Below are 22,951 nucleotides of genomic sequence, written 5' to 3'. Positions count from 1 at the left end.
CTCTGTTGCTTCACTGTTGTAGACCCCTCCACCCCCCTCACCCTGCTTCACTTCCTCTCACTTTAAAACGTGTTTCCTCAGAATCTGGTCCTCACAGAGATAGAACTACAGCAGCACACACACAGTGGAAGAAGAAGAAGAAGAAGAAGAAGAAGAAGAAGAAGAAGTCATTTCCAGGAAACAGAGAAGAGGAGCTCCGGCAGCAGGTCAGGTCAGTGTTTCTGCTTTCACACATTGATTTCATGTGTCAACAGTCAGCAGAGAGAAAATCCATCACAGCTTCCTTATAGTGACATCATCAGCGTGTTGCATCATGTTGTTTGTAGCGTCATTTACTACGAATGTGTTTCGACAGTTATGTATTCAGGGAAACGTTCTTCCTGCCAGGATCATGTTTGGTCTCTGACCTGATGTTTAATATCATCCACTCCTTCAGGCACAGACCTGTGGCTGTGTTCAGTCCGACTTTAAGAGTCATTCACAAAGTCTTTGAGCTGTAAAGGTTTCTGGTCAGTCTGAGAGGAGCTGGAGGTCCAGAGGACTCCTGAGTCACAAAGGATCTGGTCTCTGCACCAGCAGTCCTCCTACAGTTTCCTCTGAAGAGACTCCCGAAGGTTCCGTCACTTTACGTTTCGCTCTGTCTCTCTTTCACTTCTACTGAAGCCTGAACCACTAATTCAATCGTTTCCTGTTTAGGTGTGATGTCAAAGGTCAGAGGTCATCTTTGTTCAACTCTGACTGAACACGTGTTCAAACTCTGCTGCACTCAAGTAAAGTACAAGTAGAGAAAACACGACAGAATCTGGATTTCACATCAAAGATCCGTCAAGCTTTTACTGATAATTACATCCAAAATAAATGAAAACACATGCAGCGTCACAAAAGTAAGCCAGTGACTCGAGGGGTCGAATCTGTGAAGCAACTTTAAAGAAACCTCTTTTACTTTGTCACTGGCTGTGTGTTTGTGGGGTTAATATTAGAAATAAAGGCACCAACAGCACATCCTGCTGGAGGAGAGCACGGATCATTCTGCTGCTCTTAGAGAAACACATCTGTCCTGCTGGTGCGTCAGATGAGTCCAGCATGGAAAAGCTTTGTTCCTCCAGAGGGAGTTCAGTTTGAACAGGAAGGACTCAGTGCTGGTAGATCTCAGCTGACACCACAGGGGGGCGTCAGAGTCAGAGGGACGACCACGAGGAAGTGAAGAAATGAGGACGTACTCAGTCAGTCAGTTCAGAGAGCAGAAAGATAAAACAGGTGAGTGTTCAGCACTATTATTTTACGGTCAGACTAAACCGTGTGTGACTTTGACTTTATTAACTTTAGTGACACTAAAACAAACAGGAAGTTTCCTCAGTGAGCTCACAGCTGAGGACAGACAGAACAACAAGTCAACAAACTAAACTAACATAAAGTCTAAATAAACAGTTTGTTCTTCATGAAACTGCAACAGGATTAAAACCTTGAACAGAACTTCGGAGCCTCTGCTACAGTACAGATTTAATGTCAGCAGACTGACTAAAACTCTTTATACAAACACTACATTTCTTCACTTAAATCTTTATTGGCAGAAGATTTGCAGCTTCAACAATAACAGAAAAGTGTTTGGGAGATTCCTTCCCATGTTTCCATCCTTCCTGCCGTGCGGTTCATTTATTGTTTGCAGCTCCGTTCTGATGTCACAACGTTCTTTGTGGCTCTCCTTCCCCAGTTCAGCTTTTTAATGACTATTAGCAGCATTTGAACCAAATATCTGTGGCTGAGACATCGGAAATAAAGTACAAACTACTCACAGTGACTTTATATCCAGCTGTTTTGTGAAACATGGCTGACGTGTAACTGCTGATGAACAAACTTATCAGACTGCAGCAGGTTTCCCTCCACGTCTGTCAGCTGGTGGATGTTTATCTCCCACATTTCTGTTTTGTATAATTAGCTGAGTGTTAATCATTAATGTCAAATCCTTGTTATGACGCTGAACTAACTCTCAGGTTACTTTCTTTGCAGGCTCTGTTTATGATTTAGATCACAGCATCACCTCCTTTCTGCATCACTCGACCGTCCATGTTTGAACCGTGACGGTCTGTGGGCTTATGGGAAATGGTGTTTGTTAAAGTGAGATATTGAATAAACAGTGATATTAGAGAGTTTTTTGAACGGCTGTTGAGTGTCTCTGTTCCAAGGCTGGGTGAGCTTTCCTTCCTTCCTTCAGGGAGGGCTCAGTTCTTCTGTCGAACCTTTCAGACTGAAAACAGTTGTTTAGTTTCCTCACAGCGACGAGCTGCTGGCTGACAATCATCTGTAGAAACCCAAGACACAAACAGTTTCTCGGAGGAACTCTATACAATGATTACTAACCTTCCTCTGATGTCCGCTGTGTGTTCCTGCTTTACCTCAGACTGACTGAAGATGAGTGATGTGGAGGAAGAGGACAGACCAGAGTCTGCAGTGTCCAGCTGTCCGTCTATGAAGAGTTTCCGGTCTAAAGGAAAACCTCCAGACTTCAGTAATGAACCTTCAGACACAAAGTAAGAGACTGATCTCAGAAACCGGACTCCCTAAAGTATCTGGACTCTACAAACAGAGTGAAGGTCGTCTTTTACCTCATCGACAAACATCCAGTTTTCGTGCACAAACACAATAATAACTTGTATTGTTTGTTATGTTGTTATTACCGAAGGAACCCCAGAAGTGGAGTCAGTGAGATAAACAACATACTGAAACACCTTCAGGTATCTCAGTCTTTATACAGACGTGTCTTTGTCATGGTCCATAAGCACTCCATTTTCCCAAAAACTACATCAAAGATCTTCTCCTGCACAGACATGTCTGCAGCTAAACCTAAGTGTCCCGAGTGCAATAAACATGCATAACATGCACAAAAGGTCACTGCACCTCTGCTTGTAGCACTTTGTCTTATCCAATCCCATACCAAGACATCTTTTTATAGACTTGATTGTTGTTCATTTGCTCTGCTGCAGGCCGAATTTCTCCTAGTGGGACGATAAAGAACTGAAAACACTAAACTTCCTGACTCACCACTGCGTTGCTTTTTTACTGTCAGTTTTTCAACTTGCCGCTGTGGCTCGCTATGTAACCATGGCGACCACAGACACTGGAGCTGATTTTATTGATCTGAGTTCAGTGAATGATTCACATCTTCAGCAGATCAGTGAAGAGAAACATCAGCTTCAGTCTGATTAGCTGCTCTGAGACAATAATTATGACGTAATGATGCTAACTGGAGGTAGTTGCGTCCTACTTCTCGCCGCAGACTGCTGCTGTTATAGTATAATCTCATCACACATCGCAGCTGAACCGCTGAACACAAAACATTCTGACTATTGTTTGTTAAAATAATCTGAATAAAAATATCTTTTCCACAGACAGAGAGCAGAGTCTCCAGGATCCAGCTGTCTGTCTATGAAGAGTGACTTTTCGAAAGATGAACCTCCGTTCTTCAGTAATGAACCTGGACCCTCAGACACAAAGTAAGAGGCTGGATGATTTAAACCTAAAACCCCCAAACACTGAGATATACTGACACTGATCCACACAGAACTCATCTTTATTTCCACAAAGTACTAAAGTGCTGATCAAAGATACGATACAGAGGAAGAACAACGCAGTCGTCCAGCAGAAAAGTTGAACCTGATTCAACTCTTGATGCAAAGCAATGTGACGTCATCCAGCAAGACGCTGCGTTGGCCAATCATAGACATGCAAGGGAACATTCCTGGTAGATTAGTTTGTAACGTAAACACTGTATTTCTACTGTTGACCTTGGGGACGTTGTGATGAAAAAATGTCCTGTCTGTGAGTATGTATATATATATATATATATATATATATATATATATATATATATATATATATATATATATACATACTCACAGACACAGACTCACATATATATATATATATATATATATATATATATATATATATTTTGGCCAGCCGCCTAAAGAGATACACGAGAGATAATGAAGCCAGAAGAATAAACCGGCTGTTCGCAACTCAACCTGCGAAAGTGTACGCTCAATGGCAGGGTAATAACAGCAGAGCAGACCCACCAAGGCTGGAAACTGAACAGTACTGGAAAAGTATATGGGAAAGGGAGGCATCACACAACAGCGATGCACAGTGGCTGGCAGCCCTGAGAAAGGACCACAGCAACCTCCCTGAACAGAATCCAGTCACCATCACAGCGGCAGACATCCAAGAAAGAGTCTCAGGTATGAAGAACTGGACAGCACCGGGCCCTGACAGGATCCACACCTACTGGCTAAAGAAGCTCACTGCACTCCATGAGCGCCTAGCAGCACAAATGAACCAGCTGCTAAGAGATGGGACGCACCCTGAATGGCTTACCGAAGGGCGCACAATCCTGATCCTGAAGGATCCCGCAAAGGGTACAGTCCCATCCAACTATCGGCCAATAACCTGTCTCTCCACAACATGGAAGCTCATGTCAGGCATCATTGCGGCTAAGATAAGTGGACACATGGATCAATACATGAGCAAAGCACAGAAGGGCATTGGCAGAGGAACCAGAGGAGCCAAACACCAACTCCTGGTTGACAGAACAGTCACCCAAGACTGCAGAGCCCGACACACCAACCTGTGCACTGCCTGGATTGATTACAAGAAAGCATATGACTCAATGCCGCACACATGGATCACTGAATGCTTAGAGATGTACAACATCAACAGGACTCTAAGGGACTTCATTGCGAACTCGATGAGGCTGTGGAAAACCACCCTTGAGGCCAATGGTAAGCCACTTGCACAAGTATCCATCAAATGTGGCATATACCAAGGAGATGCTCTGTCCCCACTGCTGTTCTGCATAGGTCTGAACCCCTCAGCCAAATAATCAACAAGACTGGCTATGGATACCGACTCAGGAACGGGGCCACCATCAGTCACCTCCTCTACATGGATGACATCAAGCTATACGCTAAGAGCGAGCGGGACATCGACTCACTGATCCACACCACCAGGATCTACAGCTCTGACATTGGGATGTCATTCGGGCTTGAGAAGTGCAGTCGAATGGTGACAAAGAGAGGGAAGGTAGTCCACACAGAAGGGGTCTCACTCCCAGAAGGAACAATAGCAGACATTGAGGATGGTTACAAGTACCTTGGAATACCACAGGCAAATGGCAACCTCGAAGAGGCAACAAGGAAGACGGCAACGGCCAAATACCTTCAACGAGTAAGGCAAGTCCTAAGAAGTCAGCTCAATGGCAAGAACAAAGCCCAGGCAATAAACAGCTACGCCCTGCCAGTGATCAGATACCCTGCAGGAATAATAAGATGGCCAAAGGAGGAGATACAGACCACAGACGTTAAGATGCGAAAGCTCCTCACCATGCATGGAGGGTTCCATCCCAAATCCAGCACCCTGAGACTGTACGCTAGCCGTAAGGAAGGCGGCCGTGGACTAGTGAGTGTGAGAGCCACTATCCAGGATGAAACATCCAAGATCCACAAGTACATCCAAGATAAGGCCCCAACAGATGACGTGCTCAGGGAATGTCTCAGGCAATGGAGAACAGAGGAAGACGTGCTGGAGGAAGGACCATCATGGGAGGACAAATCCCTACATGGGATGTACCACCGGAACATAACTGAAGTGGCTGATATCAAGAAGTCCTACCAATGGCTAGAGCGGGCTGGATTGAAGGACAGCACAGAGGCACTCATCATGGCTGCACAGGAGCAGGCCCTGAGCACCAGAGCAATAGAGGCCCAGATCTACCGCACCAGACAAGACCCAAGGTGTAGGCTGTGCAAAGAGGCCCCTGAGACAATCCAGCACATAACTGCAGGGTGTAAGATGCTGGCAGGAAAAGCATACATGGAGCGCCATAACCAAGTAGCTGGCATAGTGTACAGGAACATCTGCACTGAGTATGGACTGGAAACCCCGAGGTCAAAGTGGGAAACACCTCCAAAGGTGGTAGAGAATGACCGAGCCAAGATCCTGTGGGACTTCCAGATCCAGACTGACAGAATGGTAATGGCGAACCAGCCTGACATCGTGGTGGTTGACAAACAACAGAGGAAAGCCGTTGTGGTTGATGTGGCGATACCAAGCGATGGCAACATCAGGAAAAAGGAACATGAGAAACTAGAGAAGTACCAAGGGCTAAGAGAAGAGCTGGAGAAGGCCTGGAAGGTGAAGGCAACAGTGGTGCCCGTGGTCATTGGAGCACTCGGGGCAGTGACCCCCAAACTGGAGGAGTGGCTACAGCAGATCCCTGGAAGAACACCAGACATCTCGGTCCAGAAGAGCGCAGTACTGGGAACAGCAAAAATACTGCGCAGAACCCTCAAGCTCCCAGGCCTCTGGTAGAGGACCCGAGCTCGAAGGATGAGACCACCCACGGAGGGTGAAGGACAAAGTAAAACATGTGCAGTGTTCTGATAAACCTTCAACTCATGGACCACTTACTTACTCAAACTGGACTTCCTGGATCATGTTTCAGGACTCACCTGAACCTGAAACATCACAACCACCAACGTATGAACACCTGCTAAAGTATCTGCTCATTCAGAGTGATCACTTCCCACTGCTTGTGCTTCACAGCTTTGCATAGGCAAATCAGAAGACTTTTATTGTGATGTAACCACAGGAAGCGAAGTGCTGTTTTTTGGAAGAGAGAGTTTGATGACTTCACGTGTTTCCTCTTAACAAAACATGAAGAGTCATAATAGTCATGTTCCTGGTTAGTTGTGCGAGTGTCTCTCTAGGTTAATATTTCTGATCTGTAGATCATATCTTGGTTCCTGCAGTAAAAGTCCCATTCATTTTTCCAGTAGACAATGTTACATGACTCACAGTTGTCTCTCTTCAAGTCTGGGATGTACGGTGGCCGAGACGAGTCAAACGAACTGCATATCCAAAATGCATGGCAAATTAAAAAAACACAAGCGCATTAACAGAAAACACAAATACAAAAGCCACAACATGAATGCAAGAAGCTAAAGTTTACGCTGGTGAGGAAACTAATTTTACAATCTGCAGCTTAAATAATTCACTTTTAATTTCTGGGTCAATTCTGGATTCAATTCATTTCAATTGATTTATATAGCGCCAATTCATAACAGAAGTTATGTCACTGCACTTTTCCTGTAGACCAGGTCTGGACCGTACTCTTTATAATATTATGAATTCACTAACTGTGGTGCCACAGTTGGTTTATAACTGTTATTACTACCGCTCAGGTTTGCGCCTCTGACTGAATTCTTCTCCATGGCAACGACGGCCAAGTCTCATGGGTATTGTAGTATTTACACCCATCCCCCACAATGATGCACAAAACCTGATTTATCAAAGACAAAGTGTAAATAATTCAAACTGATGGTCAAAACATAAACCTGTATGAAGGTTTCATTATCCAGGAGAGTCCTGACCTTGCCCACACCTCCGCACAACGCTGCAGGAAGGAGCAGCTTCATCCTGCCTGCTGCTCTCTGCTCTGCTTGTGTGTAGCTCAGCCCCGACCGTCTCCACACTTCGTTTTAGAGATACATCCATGACACGACAGAGAGCAGAGGAGAGACGTAGACAGCGGTGTAACCTGCTCGCTGCTGGGAGCTACACACCACTGCCCGAAGGTTGATGCCCAGAAATATCCCAAACAAAGCAAACTAATAAGAGACTAAGAAAATACAGGCAGAGGGCAGCAGCTCTGCAGACACAGATACACTTCTGGTGGGTCATAAGTGATGATTGAGAGGGATTGTTTTTGTAAGTCATTTAGGAAAGTCCTACTAATTCTGCCTTTAAGATTTTAAATATAAAATCAAACATCTGATCAAATATTCAGTTTGTAAAACTGTAGCCACGGTTGGATGTCTTTAATCAAAATGATGACATGTATCAAATATTTGTTGAACTACAGACAGAGAGCAGAGTCTCCAGGATCCAGCTGTCTGTCTATGAACACTGACTGGTCCAAAGAGTCACCTCCAAACTTCAGTGATGAACCTGGACCCTCAGACACAAAGTAAGAGACTGTTTCTACTGTAGACTGGCCTGATAGACGGTGATTCAGTGAGGAGGGAAAATATAATCAAAGTATTATATTTCTATTCTGTTGATTAAGTGATTTATTTATTTATTGTGCATATTTGTTCATTAAATAGAAGAATAAAAGGTGTTTCTTTAGCCTCAAACTGCTTGTGGTAATTGTAGCTACATGTGATGGGCAGACAGCGCGTTGTCAATAGTATTGAAGAGTCAAGACCACACCAGCATCTAAACAGACCTAAGTGACATTTGCAGGTTTGTTTACATGTTGTTTAATGTGCAGCTAATTAGCTATCTAACCTGCAAACTGATTTGTTTGTTTGGTGCAGCGTCCTGTTTCAGAAAACAGGTTTAACAAACTCTGACTGACCCTGAACTCTGAGTTGACTAACTCAGAGATGTTTCGGTTCCAGAACAGTTGATAAGAGTCAGTTCAATCAACTCTGAGTTTGTTCACTCTGAGTTAAGCTCGTGCTTGGTGAAGGAAAAAAGCCATCATCAATGGAGCTCCGATACTACGATTCACCATGGCAACAGGTAAATAAAAGGCAGAGCCTCCATTTTATTCCAGTGGAGGTATAGACATATTAAAGGGACAGTTCAGTTTTTTTGTAGTGGGGCTGTATGAGGTACTTATCCATAGTCAGTGTATTACCTGCAGTAGATGGCGGTAGGCACGGCCCCAGTTTGGAGAAGCAGAGAGTTGTACTGGCACGGAAAATAAGCAATGCATTGCTGTGGACAGGGTCAGCAGCAGCTCCCTAAAAGAAGACCCACCTAAAGAAATCAATATCAGATCAAGTCTACGTTACATTTTAAATATTTTTGTTCAGCTTTAATCTGACAAAACACAGGGCCAGGACCCTAATCCTAACCCAACACAGGACTTTCATCCAGGAGAACAGAGTTCGAGTCCAGTGGGAAACCAAAAGTCAATGCTGGCTTATTTTTAGTTTTCTTTTTTATTATTTTCAGTTTTCAGTCGCAGTTTGTCAGTTTAGGTTTAGGCAATGAAACTACTTGGTTAGGTTTAGGAAAAGATCATGATCACAGGAGACACAGAGAAACTTGGAGCGAGCAGGTTGGGGTCGCAGAGTCAGTTACCATGGTGACTGACTCAGAGTTTAAGTTACGTCTCTTTCTGGAACTGCAAACCCAGAGTCTCCCTCGTCTCAGGGTTAAACTCAGAGTTTTCACTAAACCTACTTTCTGAAACAGGGCCCAGGACAAGACATGTATTCATCGTTGTAAGTTAGAGAAGAAGGAGACTTTGGCAGGAAAGCTAATGTGGGTTGTTGTTCAGAGTCTGTGGCTCCTGTGTCCAGATAGTGTTTTATGTAATTCCCGGTGCAAAACTTTTAGATCATTGTAGACAGTCAAATTTGTCATTGCAGTTCTAAAAGGAATCCTTTTATAGATGATAATAGATAGGCCCATGCATGCACAAATAACGTGCCATAATGTAGATTTAATGTAGCTGAGAACTGCCTATTTATTTCTACCATTGTATTCTACCATATTTACTTTTGAAATACAATAATGAAACCACAGAGAGAAGAAGATGAGGAGTCATGTTTCTGTGGAGGAGCAGCCGTCCTGCTGTGCTTTGTGTCAGGACGTCCTGAAGGATCCGGTCTCTACCAGCTGTGGACACTGGTTCTGCAGACGGTGCATCACCTCATACTGGGACCAGTCTGCTTCATCAGGAGACTCCTCCTGTCCCCAGTGTGGAGACAGATCCAGAACAAGACCTGGACTGCAGACAGCCCGTCAGACCAGCACTGTACAAAGTAAGACTGTACACCTGTCTGCTGATGTTGTCATGTCTGAAAACAGGATTCTTGGTTTTCTGTGCCTTGCAGCATGGCCATTTAAAATGTTGTCTTAGGCAATCAGAACCCTCATTTTATTATGATCCCTTTTTTCTTATTGGTTGTTTTTATATTGGTATTAATTATTACTAATTATTCTTTCTTCTGTGACAGTGGATGACAGTCTCCAGGAGGTTTTAGATGAGCATAAGATCAGTCTGAGGAGGAGATGTGAATGTGTGACTGAAGGAAGTGATGAAACAGGAAGTGGAACCCTCCTCAACAGGATCTACACTGAGCTCTACATCACAGAGGGACAGAGCGAAGAGGTTAATACCCAACATGAGGTGAGGCAGCTTGAGACAGCTTCCAAGATGGAGACCCTCCATGACACTCCAATCAAGTGCCACGACATCTTTAAAGCCTTACCCGGCCAACAGGGACACATCAGAATCGCTCTGACGAACGGCGTCGCTGGCGTTGGAAAAACCTTCTCGGTGCAGAAGTTCACTCTGGACTGGGCAGAGGGCTTGGAAAACCAAGACGTCAGTCTGCTGATTCTGCTTTCGTTCAGGGAGCTGAACTTGATCAGAGATGAGCGGTACAGTCTTCTCCAGCTGCTCCATGTTTTCCATCCAACATTACAGAAGGTCACAGCAGAGAAGCTCGCTGTCTGGAAACTTCTGTTCATCTTTGACGGCCTGGATGAAAGCAGACTTTCACTGGATTTCCACAACAATGAGGTCGTGTCTGATGTCACACAGAAGTCATCAGTCAACGTGCTGCTGACAAACCTCATCGAGGGGAATCTGCTTCCCTCGGCTCTCGTCTGGATCACTTCTCGACCTGCAGCAGCCAATCAGATCCCTCCTTCATGTGTTAACAGGGTAACAGAAGTACGAGGCTTCACTGACGCCCAGAAGGAGGAGTACTTCAGGAGGAGATTCAGTGATGAAGAGCTGTCCAGCAGAATCATCTCGCACATCAAGACATCCAGGAGCCTCCACATCATGTGTCTGATCCCAGTCTTCTGCTGGATCACTGCTACAGTTCTGGAGCACATGTTGACTACAGACCAGAGAGGAGAGCTGCCCAAGACCCTGACTGACATGTACTCACACTTCCTGCTGGTTCAGACAAAGAGGAAGAAGCAGAAGTATGATGACGGACATGAGACGAGTCCACAGGAGCTGATGGAGGCTGATAGGGAAGTTCATCTGAAGCTGGGGAGGCTGGCGTTTGAACAGCTGGAGAAAGGAAACATCATGTTCTACCAAGAAGACCTGGAGCAGTGTGGTCTGAATGTCTCCAAGGCCTCGGTGTACTCAGGAGTTTGTACAGAGATCTTCAGAAGAGAGAGTGTGATCTTCCAGAAAACAGTCTACTGCTTTGTTCATCTGAGCATTCAGGAGTTTCTGGCTGCCGTCTACATGTTCCACTGTTACACCGACAGGAACACAGAGGTACTGGAGGACTTCCTGGAAGATAGGGATGATGATGATGATGATGATGATGATGATGATGGTGATGATGATGACCATTACCCATCCCTCGATGTCTTCCTATGGAAAGCCATGCAGAAATCCCTTGAAAGTAAAAATGGCCACCTGGACCTGTTTGTCCGCTTCCTTCATGGCCTCTCTCTGGAGTCCAACCAGAGACTCTTAGGAGGCCTGCTGGGTCAGACAGACAACAGTCCAGAAATCATCCAAAGAACCATCAGCGACCTGAAGGAGATGAACATGTATAAGATCTCTCCTGACAGAAGCATCAACATCTTCCACTGTCTGATGGAGATGAACGACCACTCAGTACATCAGGAGATCCAAGAGTTCCTGAAGTCAGAGAACAGATCAGAGAAGAAACTCTCTGTGATCCACTGCTCAGCTCTGGCCTACATGCTGCAGATGTCAGAGGAGGTTCTGGATGAGTTGGACCTGGACAAGTACAACACATTAAAGGAGGGACGACTCAAACTGATCCCTGCTGTGAGGAACTGCAGAAAAGCTCGGTAAGTCCAGATTGTAGCAACATTGTAGAGTTACTGTCACTGTGTCACAGCTTCTGGCAGCAGGTATCAGGAGACACAACCCAAATGCAGCCACCTAGGCCCCATTTCCATTTTTCATTTCAAGTGTTTCGTATCCAGATAAAATCCAGATGAGACACTTAGACAGATCTGAGACACTTTCATTTACACTCAGCCACCTTGTCTCTATTAGTCAGATCACAAATCTAATGGTATCAGTCTTGGTTGTCCTGGCCACATGTAAATAAGGGTAGACTACTCCAGTCCAGATGGTAGTGGTAATGCAACTGCAGCTGTTTGGTAACTGACAATAACACCAGATGAAGAACTTCTGCACTTTAGTAGTTTAGTTACAACAGTTAGGCAGCTAGAAAACAACAATCCATAAACTAATTCAAAAGCATGGATGAATATATAGAAGCACAAGCAGATTCATCATTTTCATAACACAGAAGAGAATGATGGCTAACTTCAGTGCAAGTTTAGCTGTTGTTATCACAGGGGACAGACCCGACTGTGTACTGACATTGTTGTAGTTGGGAAGAATAGAGCAGACATATGTGTGTTGGAGGGATGGATGCATTTACACCTTTTCAACATCTGCCTTGAATGCCAGATGAAGGTTTGAATAAGATTTTAATTTGTCTCGAATGCCTCTTGGATGCACTTACACTTAGCTATTTTTATATCAGATAACTATCTGATCTACCGAAAACAAGTGACTCAGTTTAAATAGGGCCCAAGATACGACTTTGAATATAATAAGTCTTTAGTTGCTTTCAGACACAAGGAGAGGGAATGCAGCTGCTTCTGAGGGGCACCTGTGCAGGCAGGTGGCTAATCAGACAGCAGTCAGGTGATCCAGAGAGAAAGGAAACACACTGTGTTTGTGTATCAGACAAAGAGATCTGTAAAATAAAACACAACCCATACCTCAATTATAATCGTCTAAACATATTCCTGAGTTCTTACTGCAAATACTGTGATCTCAAAATCTTTTAAGATATTTAAACACCTTTTACAAAACTGCGTTTACATAGTTGTTGCCATCATGTATCTCCTTGGTTTCTTGTAATAGTTCACAATATGAAAAAAACTAAGGATGATCAAGTTTTTATGCCCCTGATCCTGATTCATTTAATATTGAGTATCTGCCGATACAGATACTTCAAGTACATTCTTGATAACTGAATAGCTCTGCATTGCATTAAGAAAAAAAGCCTGCATCCAGGCTGTTCCTTAGTGTTTTTTATTTTAATTTTTTACAAAATAAAGTATAAAATAACAAACCCTCTATGTAGTCGTTTTGGCCTCGTTGCTGTCTTGAGGGAATTTCTCACTCCTCTCACTCAGTGTCCTCCAGTGTTTGTTGCTTTGGTGCAGCCTTGCCTGAGTTACCTGAATGAACTGTATTCCGTTGAGTTTATTTTCGTCGTCTGCACATCTTTTGCATGGATTACATTAATAAATTACTCAGACTCAGGGCTCTGCCCTGCTCTGGCTTCATTCTGTCTGAATGAAGCCAGAGAATGAAGTGCAATTAGCGCAGGGTTTTGTAGTGGTGTGTGGGGGTGTGGGCATGTTTATTTGTGATTTAGACCCTAATCGCTGTGAAACAAGAACAACAATCAGAAAATAACATTTTATTTCTCTGATTCACTGGCTTTCTCGCTAGGCGCTCTCTCTCCTAGTTCGTTCTCTAGGTCGCTCAACCGCTGCGCTCTCTGTCTCAGAGTGGAGGAGGGACAGAGCAGAGAGTTGAAGACAGCTGCACTCCTTGCGTTGCTGTGCACGAAAGCTTCCGAGTAAAAACAACGGTGTGACAGCTGACATATAACAAATTATTGGATCACGCTCAATAGAGCTCAGTATAGCTTAATATAGCCGATACCGAAAAATGATACTGATCTTTGAGATCGGATCAGGACATCCCTAGAAAAAACTATTCTGGATATGACCAAATGTTTTGGATCTTTTTCTCTTTAAAAGTATTGTCATTGTTATTACTTGTCTGCATTCTGTGTCTTTCTGTGCAATAAGTATTTGTTATGCTTTTAAATCACTGACTTTAAATTCATTCTGTACTCCCAGACTTCAGGAATGTTGGCTCTCAGAGACTCACTATGAAGTTGTGGTCTCAGCTCTAAGGTCCAACCCCTCCCATCTGAGAGAGCTGGACCTGAGAGGAAGCAGGCTGCAGGATTCAGGAGTGACGCTGCTGTCTGCTGGACTGGAGAGTCCACACTGTAGACTGGAGTCACTTTCGTCAGTTCACTTAATGTCTTTTGCTTTTGCAGATCTTAAACTGACCAACATTGTTGAACATGACACAAGAAGTTAAATGATAAATCAGGCATTCATCTCATCATTTCACATTGTTTGGTTTACAAATGTTCAGATCCCTCAAAACACCCGATGGGTGTCAGTATCTGGAATAACCGCCATTTGTCTCAGAGTTAATGAGCTTGTTCATGTTAGTGTGTAAAATGTTATTCCACTCCTCTTCAATGACCGCTCAAACTTCTTGAATATTGGCGGGAACTGGCACACACACAGTCCAGAACATGCTTAAAATTTCTGAAATTACTTTTGTGATTTAGTTTTGATGGAGAAATGGACAACCGATACTAGTGAGAATTCCTGCAATATGCATGCTGACTGCATTATGTCTAAAAATTTGTGATATCTGATGTGATAGCTTGATGTTGTGCAACAAAAACTTAGTGTCCTTTAATTCTCGTCATCTGAGCAAACATATGTCACACCTGTCAGATAGGTGGATTACCATGACATCAGATGAAATAGTCACAGGCGGACATGTAAACAAATTTTTGTGCAAAATCTGTAAGAATTAATCTTGTAGACATGTGTGATTGTTTTTGTAAAAACGGGAACAAAACAAGTGTTGGAACAAGTGTTGTGTTTTGAATTTTCATCATGTTGTTTGTGTTGTGGTCGGAAGACTGAGGAAGAAATTTAAATACTTTTATTATACCACATTATACCATAGCATCTCTGATTTAGATTTTATCGTTTTATCGACAGACTTGCTAATTGTGGACTGTCAGAGATCAGCTGTGGCTCTCTGGTCTCAGCTCTGAAGTCCAACCCCTCCCACCTGAGAGAGCTGGACCTGAGCAGGAACAACCTGCAGGATTCAGGCGTGAAGCTGCTATCTGCTGGACTGGAGAGTCCACAATGGAGACTGGAGACTCTCAGGTCAGACACCACTTAATTAGCACTGAGACGATCTTTATACTGTAGTTTAGTTTGATTTAAAGGGGCAAATATGATGCTGGTTTACACCAAGACTGAACCCAAATGACTTCACTGCATTTTAGCTCTGTGTGAAAAAACACAGCTCTGTCACTCATTTGAATGAGGCCAGTCCAGCGACACAGCGGGAGTGCCAACATAGAGGGTTCTGCCAAAAAAACTTGGTGAAAATAATCCTGGTGGTTACAAAGTAATCCTGGTGGATTACTTTGGATGGGTGGACATTTGGATGCAGCCCAACAGTAAAGTCAGTCTACTAACATAAGCGAAAAGCCTAGTGATTAAGAAAAATAATGATAGGTTATGCAGTTAAATTAGATTAGATTGGATTATGAATTTGATTTTGATGAATGTTTCATTTTTATTCAGAATGAGTGACTGCAGTTTGTCAGAGATCAGCTGTGCTTCTCTGGCCTCAGCTCTGAAGTCCAACCCCTCCCATCTGAGAGAGCTGGACCTGAGTCACAACAACATGCTGCAGGATTCAGGAGTGGATCTGTTGTCTGCTGGACTGGAGAGTCCACATTGTAGACTGGAGACTCTGAGGTCAGTTTACTTACAGCTTTTTGTTCTTGTAGATCTCATGAGGAAAGTCTGTCATTGGGCAGGAGCTTTTCCAGGGTGACAGACAGATAAGTGTCTAAATTCATCCATTGACGGTGTCCATGTGGCTCTTCACAGGTTTCTCAAGAGATGTTTTGAAGCCTGGATTTTTAGTTTATCATTTACCGCAATATTTGTGAGCCTGTAGCCAGAAAATACTAATTTAGACAAAGGAAAAGAATGGACCTGAGGCAGGATGAACAAGTGGTACCCAGCACAGTTTACTGCCCCATATATACCCCTCTAAATCCTTAATGTCTTCTTAACAGCAGAATAAATTGACGAACAATTTTTAAAAGATGCGGGTTTTCCCATTCACCTCACTACACTACACTTTAACGGACACTGAATGAAATTAGCTTCAGTTAGCCGTTAGAAGAACTAGATCTTAAACTATTGTTTTCACACTAGGCTTTGACAACAGCTGAGTAGGATGAGGAGTTTAATTTAATCACATCTATTAAATAAATTCAGCTCTGTACTTTGGAGTAAATCAAATCCAGCTCAGTTGAATCAAACCCCAAAGAAAAATAGTGACAGAAACACCTCTTCCACAGATCATTGACTTTTCTGTCAGTATTCGGGTGTTGGGGAGTCTGCAGCAGGAAGTCTATACTCCCTAACACAACGCTGCTCTTCTTCATGTGCCAAACGTATTTCCACAGTTTCCTGATAGCTTTATCTGTTTCAACAAGAAAATCTTACTCAAAAGAAACCAGCATGTGGAACAACACTGCTGTCTCTTTCCCTTAGATATGATGGACATGTCACATATTCAACCTCTTTTTATCTTGCACTTGGGAACTGTAAACCATGCTTTTATCACATCAAATTAGATTAATGTAACTCTCTATATTCCTGTCTGAGTCAGTACAACCTGTCCAAACTTCAGCTGGTTCAGAACAACACATAAAGACAACTCAACAGATCCAATGGAAGTTTACACAAAACCCCAATTTTAGCACCTGTACATTGGTTCCCTGTATGCTCTGGAGTAGATTTTAGGATTTTAATGATCGTGTATAAGGCATCAGGCCCTGACTATATTTCTGACTTGTTTACCCCATACAAGCCAAGGCTAAAAACCAGAGGAGACCTGGCCTCTGCAGTCAGTACCCTCTATTCTGGAGCAACATGCCAGAGGAACCAGGGGACAAAAACTTGAAATAAGTGACAGGGTAACATGGAATCCAAACTGAATCAGAATCAGAATCAGAAATACTTTATTGATCCCCGAAGGGAAACTCTTTGTTACAGCAGCTCGCCTTTACGTCAGTGCACACAGGAGGAAGTACTAACAAAAAATATAATACAATACACTATAAAAACAGGTCAGAAAATAAATTAAGTACCAGGTGGGTATAAGTATAAGATAAAATAAGTGTGAAGTACCAGCTGAATCCTGAGTGTGTATCCTGTAATTACAGACTTAGTCACTGTGAACTACCAGAGAGCTGCTGTTCATCTCTGGTCTCAGCTCTGAAGTCCAACCCCTCCCATCTGAGAGAGCTGGACCTGAGTTACAACAAGCTGCAGGATTCAGGAGTGAAATTGCTGTCTGCTGGACTGGATAGTCCACACTGTAGACTGGAGACTCTGAGGTAGATGATATATTTTGCTTCTGTTTGGAATCTGACAACAATCTGTGGTTTGTTAAAATCATTTTCTCTCTGAAGGTTGACATGCTGTCTGCTCACAGATGGAAGTTGTGCTTCTCTGGCCTCAGCTCTGAAGTCCAACCCCTCTCATCTGAGAGAGCTGGACCTGAGAAACAACAAGCTGCAGGATTCAGGAGTGAAGCTGCTGGCTGCTGGACTGGAGAGTCCACATTGTAGACTGGAGACCCTTAGGTACAGAATGTCTTTTTCCTCTGTGCAGAGTCTGAAAGCCAGTGGTGGTTTGATAAAATCTTCCTCTCTGCAGGTTGAAAGACTGTCACATCACAGATGAAGGCTGTGCTTCTCTGGCCTCAGCTCTGAAGTCCAACCCCTCCCATCTGAGAGAGCTGGACCTGAGCCTCAACAAACTGCAGGATTCAGGAGTGAAGCTGCTGTCTGATCTTTTGGAGAGTCCACATTTTAGACTGAAGACTCTGAGGTCTGTAGAGGTTGGACCAGCATTTTCTGGTCTATGATATTAGCTTCAGAATTTATCAGGAAGAGAGAATAAACGTAACAGCCAATCAGTTCTGCCAGAAGTTTGTTGAGATCATGTGTCTGAGTTGACTTGAAAATGACTGTTGTATTCATCCCAACAGGTTTAAATGAACCTGGACTGTAGAGACAAGGACGTCATTCATCAAGCTGCCACATCATCAACCTGGACGCATATTCAACAAAGATATAAGAATCACTTCTGTTCTCTTTCATTCGTTCGTTTTAATCAAGGGTTAGTCTCAGATTATAGCAGCGCTACGTATAACATCTCTCTATACATAGACTTATTTCTGGGCCCTATCTCCTGCAGGCCCCTTAGTTACCTTAAGGACACTTTTCATTTTCTGAAAATAATTCGCCCCATGCTATTGCCTTCCAATGCTTACCTCTTTACAATCAGCATCAACAGCCTCTATACTCATATAGGCATACTATCTAATATTAATACAGAAATAGGACTCCAAACTGTCCAAAAAATATTTTAAAGTTACCCGGATAGGAATAGACCAGATGCTGAAATCTTGAAATTATTAGAAATATGCTTGAAATGTAATGACTCTGATTACTTTAATTAATTTGATAACAAGCGGTACTTAGCAATGGAGGGCATGGCGATGGTACACAGGTATGCGCCATCCTACGCAAATTTTTACATGAGCGAGTGGGAGCGAGAGGTGCCCGTTAAAGCCAACTTTTTAGCTCAGATTTTGGATGACATCATCAGAACGTGGCAGCACGGAGAGGAAAGCTTTCAGGAATTCATAACCATATTATTCAACCATCACCCCTCTATTAAAGTGAAACCTAATTTGGACCGGTGTGAAGTGAATTTTCTAGATACCGCTGTGTTTTTTGAAAATGATAAAATGATAACAGCAAAAAATCACTCCCCCGAGTCTACTTCAAACCTACAGATACTCATGCTTTGCTACAAAAAGCTAGTTTCCACCCTAAACACACATTTAAAAAGGTATATAGTTAAATCCCAAATCATCAGATTTCACAGATTTGCATCCCGTAAAATAGACCTACACACCTCCATCTCCATCCTTTTACGCAGTCCTAGGCAAATCAATTGAAGAACAACTTTCAAAGGATAATGGCCAATCATGATAGACTAGGTGAATACAGAGTTATCTAAAATTTAAAAGATGCACTGGTCAGAGCCACATTTTGTAGACAGGGAGGTGAGAGGGACAACCACTGGGCCTTTAAGCCCATGAAATTCCTGTTTAACCCACATGGAGGAGTGGGCGCTGTAGTATTGATGAACAATGTGATATTTGATGACTGTTGAGGACAATAAAAGGTTTAATATGACTATGGTGTATGATGTACTTTGTAAAGTGGTATTGGATGCATGATTTCTCCGACTAAAAATTAAAAATCAAAACATTTAAACATTTAAAATTTAAAATAAAAAAATTGGAAGACCATCACACTACCACCACCATATTTTACTGTTGGTATGATCTTTTTCTGAAATGCAGTGTTACTTTTGCGCCAGATGTAATGGGACACACACCTTCCAAAAAGTTCAGCTTTTGTCTCGTCAGTCCACAGAGTATTTTCCCAAAAGTCTTGGGGATCATCAAGATGTTTTCTGGCAAAAATGAGACGAGCCTTAATGTTCTTTTTGCTCAGCAGTGGTTTTCGTCTTGAACTCTGCCATGCAGGCCATTTTTGCCCAGTCTCTTTCTTATGGTGGAGTCATGAACACTGACCTTAACTGAGGCAAGTGAGGCCTGCAGCTCTTTGGATGTTGTTGTTTGGTCTCTGAACGGCTGAAGAACAAAATGAAGACTTTGGAGTGGCGTAGTCAAAGTCTTGTCTTTGGCTAATATTTAAATTTGTTTGATGATCCATCCCAAATCCAGCACCCTGAGACTGTACGCTAGCCATAAGGAAGGCGGCCGTGGACTAGTGACTAGTGATGGACAAGATCCACAAGTCCATCAAAGATAAGGCCCCAACAGATGACGTGCTCAGGGAATGTCTCAGGCAATGGGGAACAGAGGAAGACGTGCAGGAGGAGGGACCATCATGGGAGGACAAACCCTGCTGAGCTGTTTCTGCACTTCTTGTCAATCAAACAATGAGGGGGCGGGGCTTTGGATTCTCTGTCGATGCAGTTTGAATTTCTGTAAGTGATGCATCACTTCCTGTGTGCTAGGGTGTTTTATTTTCCCTGTGAAAAGGCGAGCAGACAGCGAGTTTTCAGAGCAGCCAATAGAAAAGCTTTGATGAACTGGATGGAGGCTGAATCACTGTTGGAACCCATCAGGTAGTAAGAACACAGAACCCAAATTTATCCAGATGGAAACACAACATGTTGTGTGCTCTGTATAGTTGTTGTGGTTGTTGATACCTACAAGGTATTGTTGTTATTTTCCAGGTTTATAGTTATTTGAGAATACAATACATCATTGTTGAATCATTGTTTTATTGTTTTATTGAATTATTTGCAGTGTGAGTAATGTACTTGATAACTCTGAATGCAGCTTTAATGTCACATGACTTGTTTGAAGACTACATGGTCCTACATTTGGTTAAGTTTGGAATAACAACCTGCTAATTTTATTTTCACACTCAGATCATGTGTTCTTTAATATTGCTTTCTATTAAACAGATAAATAGTTTTTCTTTCCAAAGACTGAATCGTGTCTCTTCATCTTTATGATGTGGATCAAAGCTGTTGGAGAAAATGTGAAACTAATCTGATTGTATAACTGTGGCTAAAACACAACAAAGTGCAGTCTGCAGGTTTAGAGCAAAAAGTCAAAGGAAGCAGCAGTTTGACCAAAGAAGAAAGTGAAGATGGAAAAACTGAAGATCCTGTTGTTAACTCAGCTGCTTCAATGTGAGTTCACTGTATGTTTAGTTCAGTTCCTGTTTCCCAAAAGCATATTAAGGCTGAGGTGATGGTAAAATGCTGTGAGGAACATTAATGTAAAAGTCTACATACAGATAACAAGCATCACTTAGACAGATGAATGTTACAGATTCAATAACTGAAAAAGGACTTAAGCTTCATTTTCATACTAAACGATTTCAAGTCTAAAACATTTCATTGTGTAGTTTACAACACTTACACATTGTGACGTATTTTTAATATATAAGACGGCTTACAAACAGTTAAATATGTGAAGTTCAGCATCATCTTGAGCTCCACAGACAGACGACATTAAGAAGCTCTGAAGTTCTGCTTTTAGAAACGTGTAGAAATTAAAGAGTGTTCGTAGAAACACTCTTTAACTTCTAAGATGGATGGTCAAACATGGCTCAGGATTTCTGTTGCTTTTCTGTTTGACTTCAGCTGGTAGTTTGTTGGTTTGGACAGCAGGTGGAGCTGCTGCATCAACAAACACCTGAGACTGCTGCTGATCCAAACCTGGTTCTGCTCTGACACTCTGTACTCAGATTCTTGATTCAGATAAAGTTCTTGTTTAGACAAGATTTTACAACTTTGGCTTCTTATTTTTTTGTTGATAAAATAATAAAGATAATCTACAACTTATATCACTTATATAGCCTGCACAACCAAATGCAAACAAACTAGCAGCACACACTAATAATAACAGTAAAACAAACCTTGGGAAGAATAATAAAAATACCAATAAACAAACAAGCTGGCTTTAATTTATACCATTTCTTACACTAGTTTGTAATCCTGCTCTCTAGAGTAAAATAATTTCTAACAAGCAAAAGAAAAAGTCTTCACATCAAAAATGAATTAGCAGTACACTGCTCCTGTTTCACACTGATGGTAGTTATTATTAGACTGAAATAAGAAGGTGTTACATTCACCTCTACAGGACATGTCATACTAGACACACACACACATACACAGCTGTTCATCCAGCTGTGAGGAGTTCCTGTTTCTTGTTGCAACACTCAAACATCCAGTAATTTTAGTCCGCATGCTGACATTTTTTACATGAACTTAATTTTGTTGTTTTTACAGTGTGAAGCCGGTTTGTTCCCTTCGAAAGTTATGTTGTCAGTTTAGAATCTGAGCTTCTTGAGTATGTAACAGTGAAACTGTGCCACGGCCACGCCATGTTCCCAGCGTCCCCCTGTCTCTCTGTCTGTCTCTGCGGCTGCGTCTCATCAGTGTTTCCCCTCAGCTCCTGGTATCACGTAACAGCAGACGTCGCACGGAGGCCAAGCGGGGTCGAAGAGACGCACCTCCCTTGTGAACTATCATGGATCGACCGCCAGTTGTAGCTCAGCGCTTTACTGCTTTTTACAAATTCAATTCAGTTAAATGTTATTTATATAGCGCCAATTCAGAACAGAAGTTATCTCATTGCACTTTTCCTACAGAGCAGGTCTAGACCGAACTCTTTATAATATTATTTACAGAGACCCAACAAATCCCACCATGAGCAAGCACTTGGCGACAGCGGCAAGGAAAAACTTCTTTTTAACAGGCAGAAACCTCGAGCAGAACCAGACTCAGTGGTGGGCGGCCATCGGGGGGGGGATAGGGTTAGGGAGGCACAATGCAAAGACCACGTAGATTTTTTTTTTTTAATATAGTAGAATAGTAATTGTAGTGTTAATATTAATATTAATATTACTCTTAGTCTGTTATTCTATTCCCGTGCTTAGTCGATGCCACTCCACTCTCCACCACCCGGGAGCTTGCAATAAAACTTCTTAACTTCACCTCTCCTCTGTGTCCTGCAGTTGGGTCCACTGTGCAACTACACATGACAGTAACTCTGAAACAGAATAACACTCAAACAGTGTAACATGAGAGGAATAAAGGAGAAAGTTGATGGAAAATGTGGACACTAAACATTTCTGCTCTCAGCTTCATGTTAGAGAATTCAACAAAAGAGCAGAATCTGGAAGTGCCTGTAACTATATTTCTGCAAAGATATACTTAATAAATACAAAAATATACACAGTGAAGGATTCACACCTCACTCCTGTGGACCAGAGGTCTCTCTCAATGAGTCCAACAAGTTCAGACTCGTGTTCGTGGCAGTTTGAACTCTGGAGGCCGATCAATTTGTAACTGTGAC

The 22,951-nt window shown here is 42.7% G+C and overlaps 1 protein-coding gene across 3 annotated transcripts; it reads left to right on the top strand.

Annotated features, from left to right (window-relative positions):
* Positions 1–73: 73 nt before the first annotated feature.
* Positions 74–19,238, top strand: LOC122866458 (NACHT, LRR and PYD domains-containing protein 12-like). Of its 3 annotated transcripts, XM_044176147.1 has the most exons (13): positions 74–211; positions 2,399–2,528; positions 3,387–3,491; positions 7,916–8,020; positions 9,595–9,833; positions 10,029–11,865; positions 13,975–14,148; positions 14,929–15,102; positions 15,529–15,705; positions 17,190–17,363; positions 17,439–17,612; positions 17,686–17,859; positions 18,020–19,238. In XM_044176147.1, exons 2-13 carry the CDS (start codon positions 2,410–2,412, stop codon positions 18,027–18,029), a joined length of 3,462 nt encoding a protein of 1,153 aa, XP_044032082.1. In that variant the 5' UTR covers positions 74–211; positions 2,399–2,409; the 3' UTR covers positions 18,030–19,238. The 3 variants fall into 3 exon arrangements, with proteins under 3 accessions (XP_044032082.1, XP_044032085.1, XP_044032083.1); XM_044176150.1 differs by lacking the exon at positions 17,190–17,363 and having other exon boundaries at positions 76–211; XM_044176148.1 differs by lacking the exon at positions 74–211 and adding an exon at positions 1,028–1,257 and having other exon boundaries at positions 2,399–3,491.
* The last annotated feature ends 3,713 nt before the right edge of the window (positions 19,239–22,951 follow it).

The sequence above is a fragment of the Siniperca chuatsi genome, linkage group LG19 (assembly GCF_020085105.1).
Source record: "Siniperca chuatsi isolate FFG_IHB_CAS linkage group LG19, ASM2008510v1, whole genome shotgun sequence".
Taxonomy (NCBI): Eukaryota; Metazoa; Chordata; class Actinopteri; order Centrarchiformes; family Sinipercidae; genus Siniperca; species Siniperca chuatsi.
Note: the sequence above shows the minus strand (reverse complement) of the source record. Positions and strands in the feature narration are given on the sequence as shown.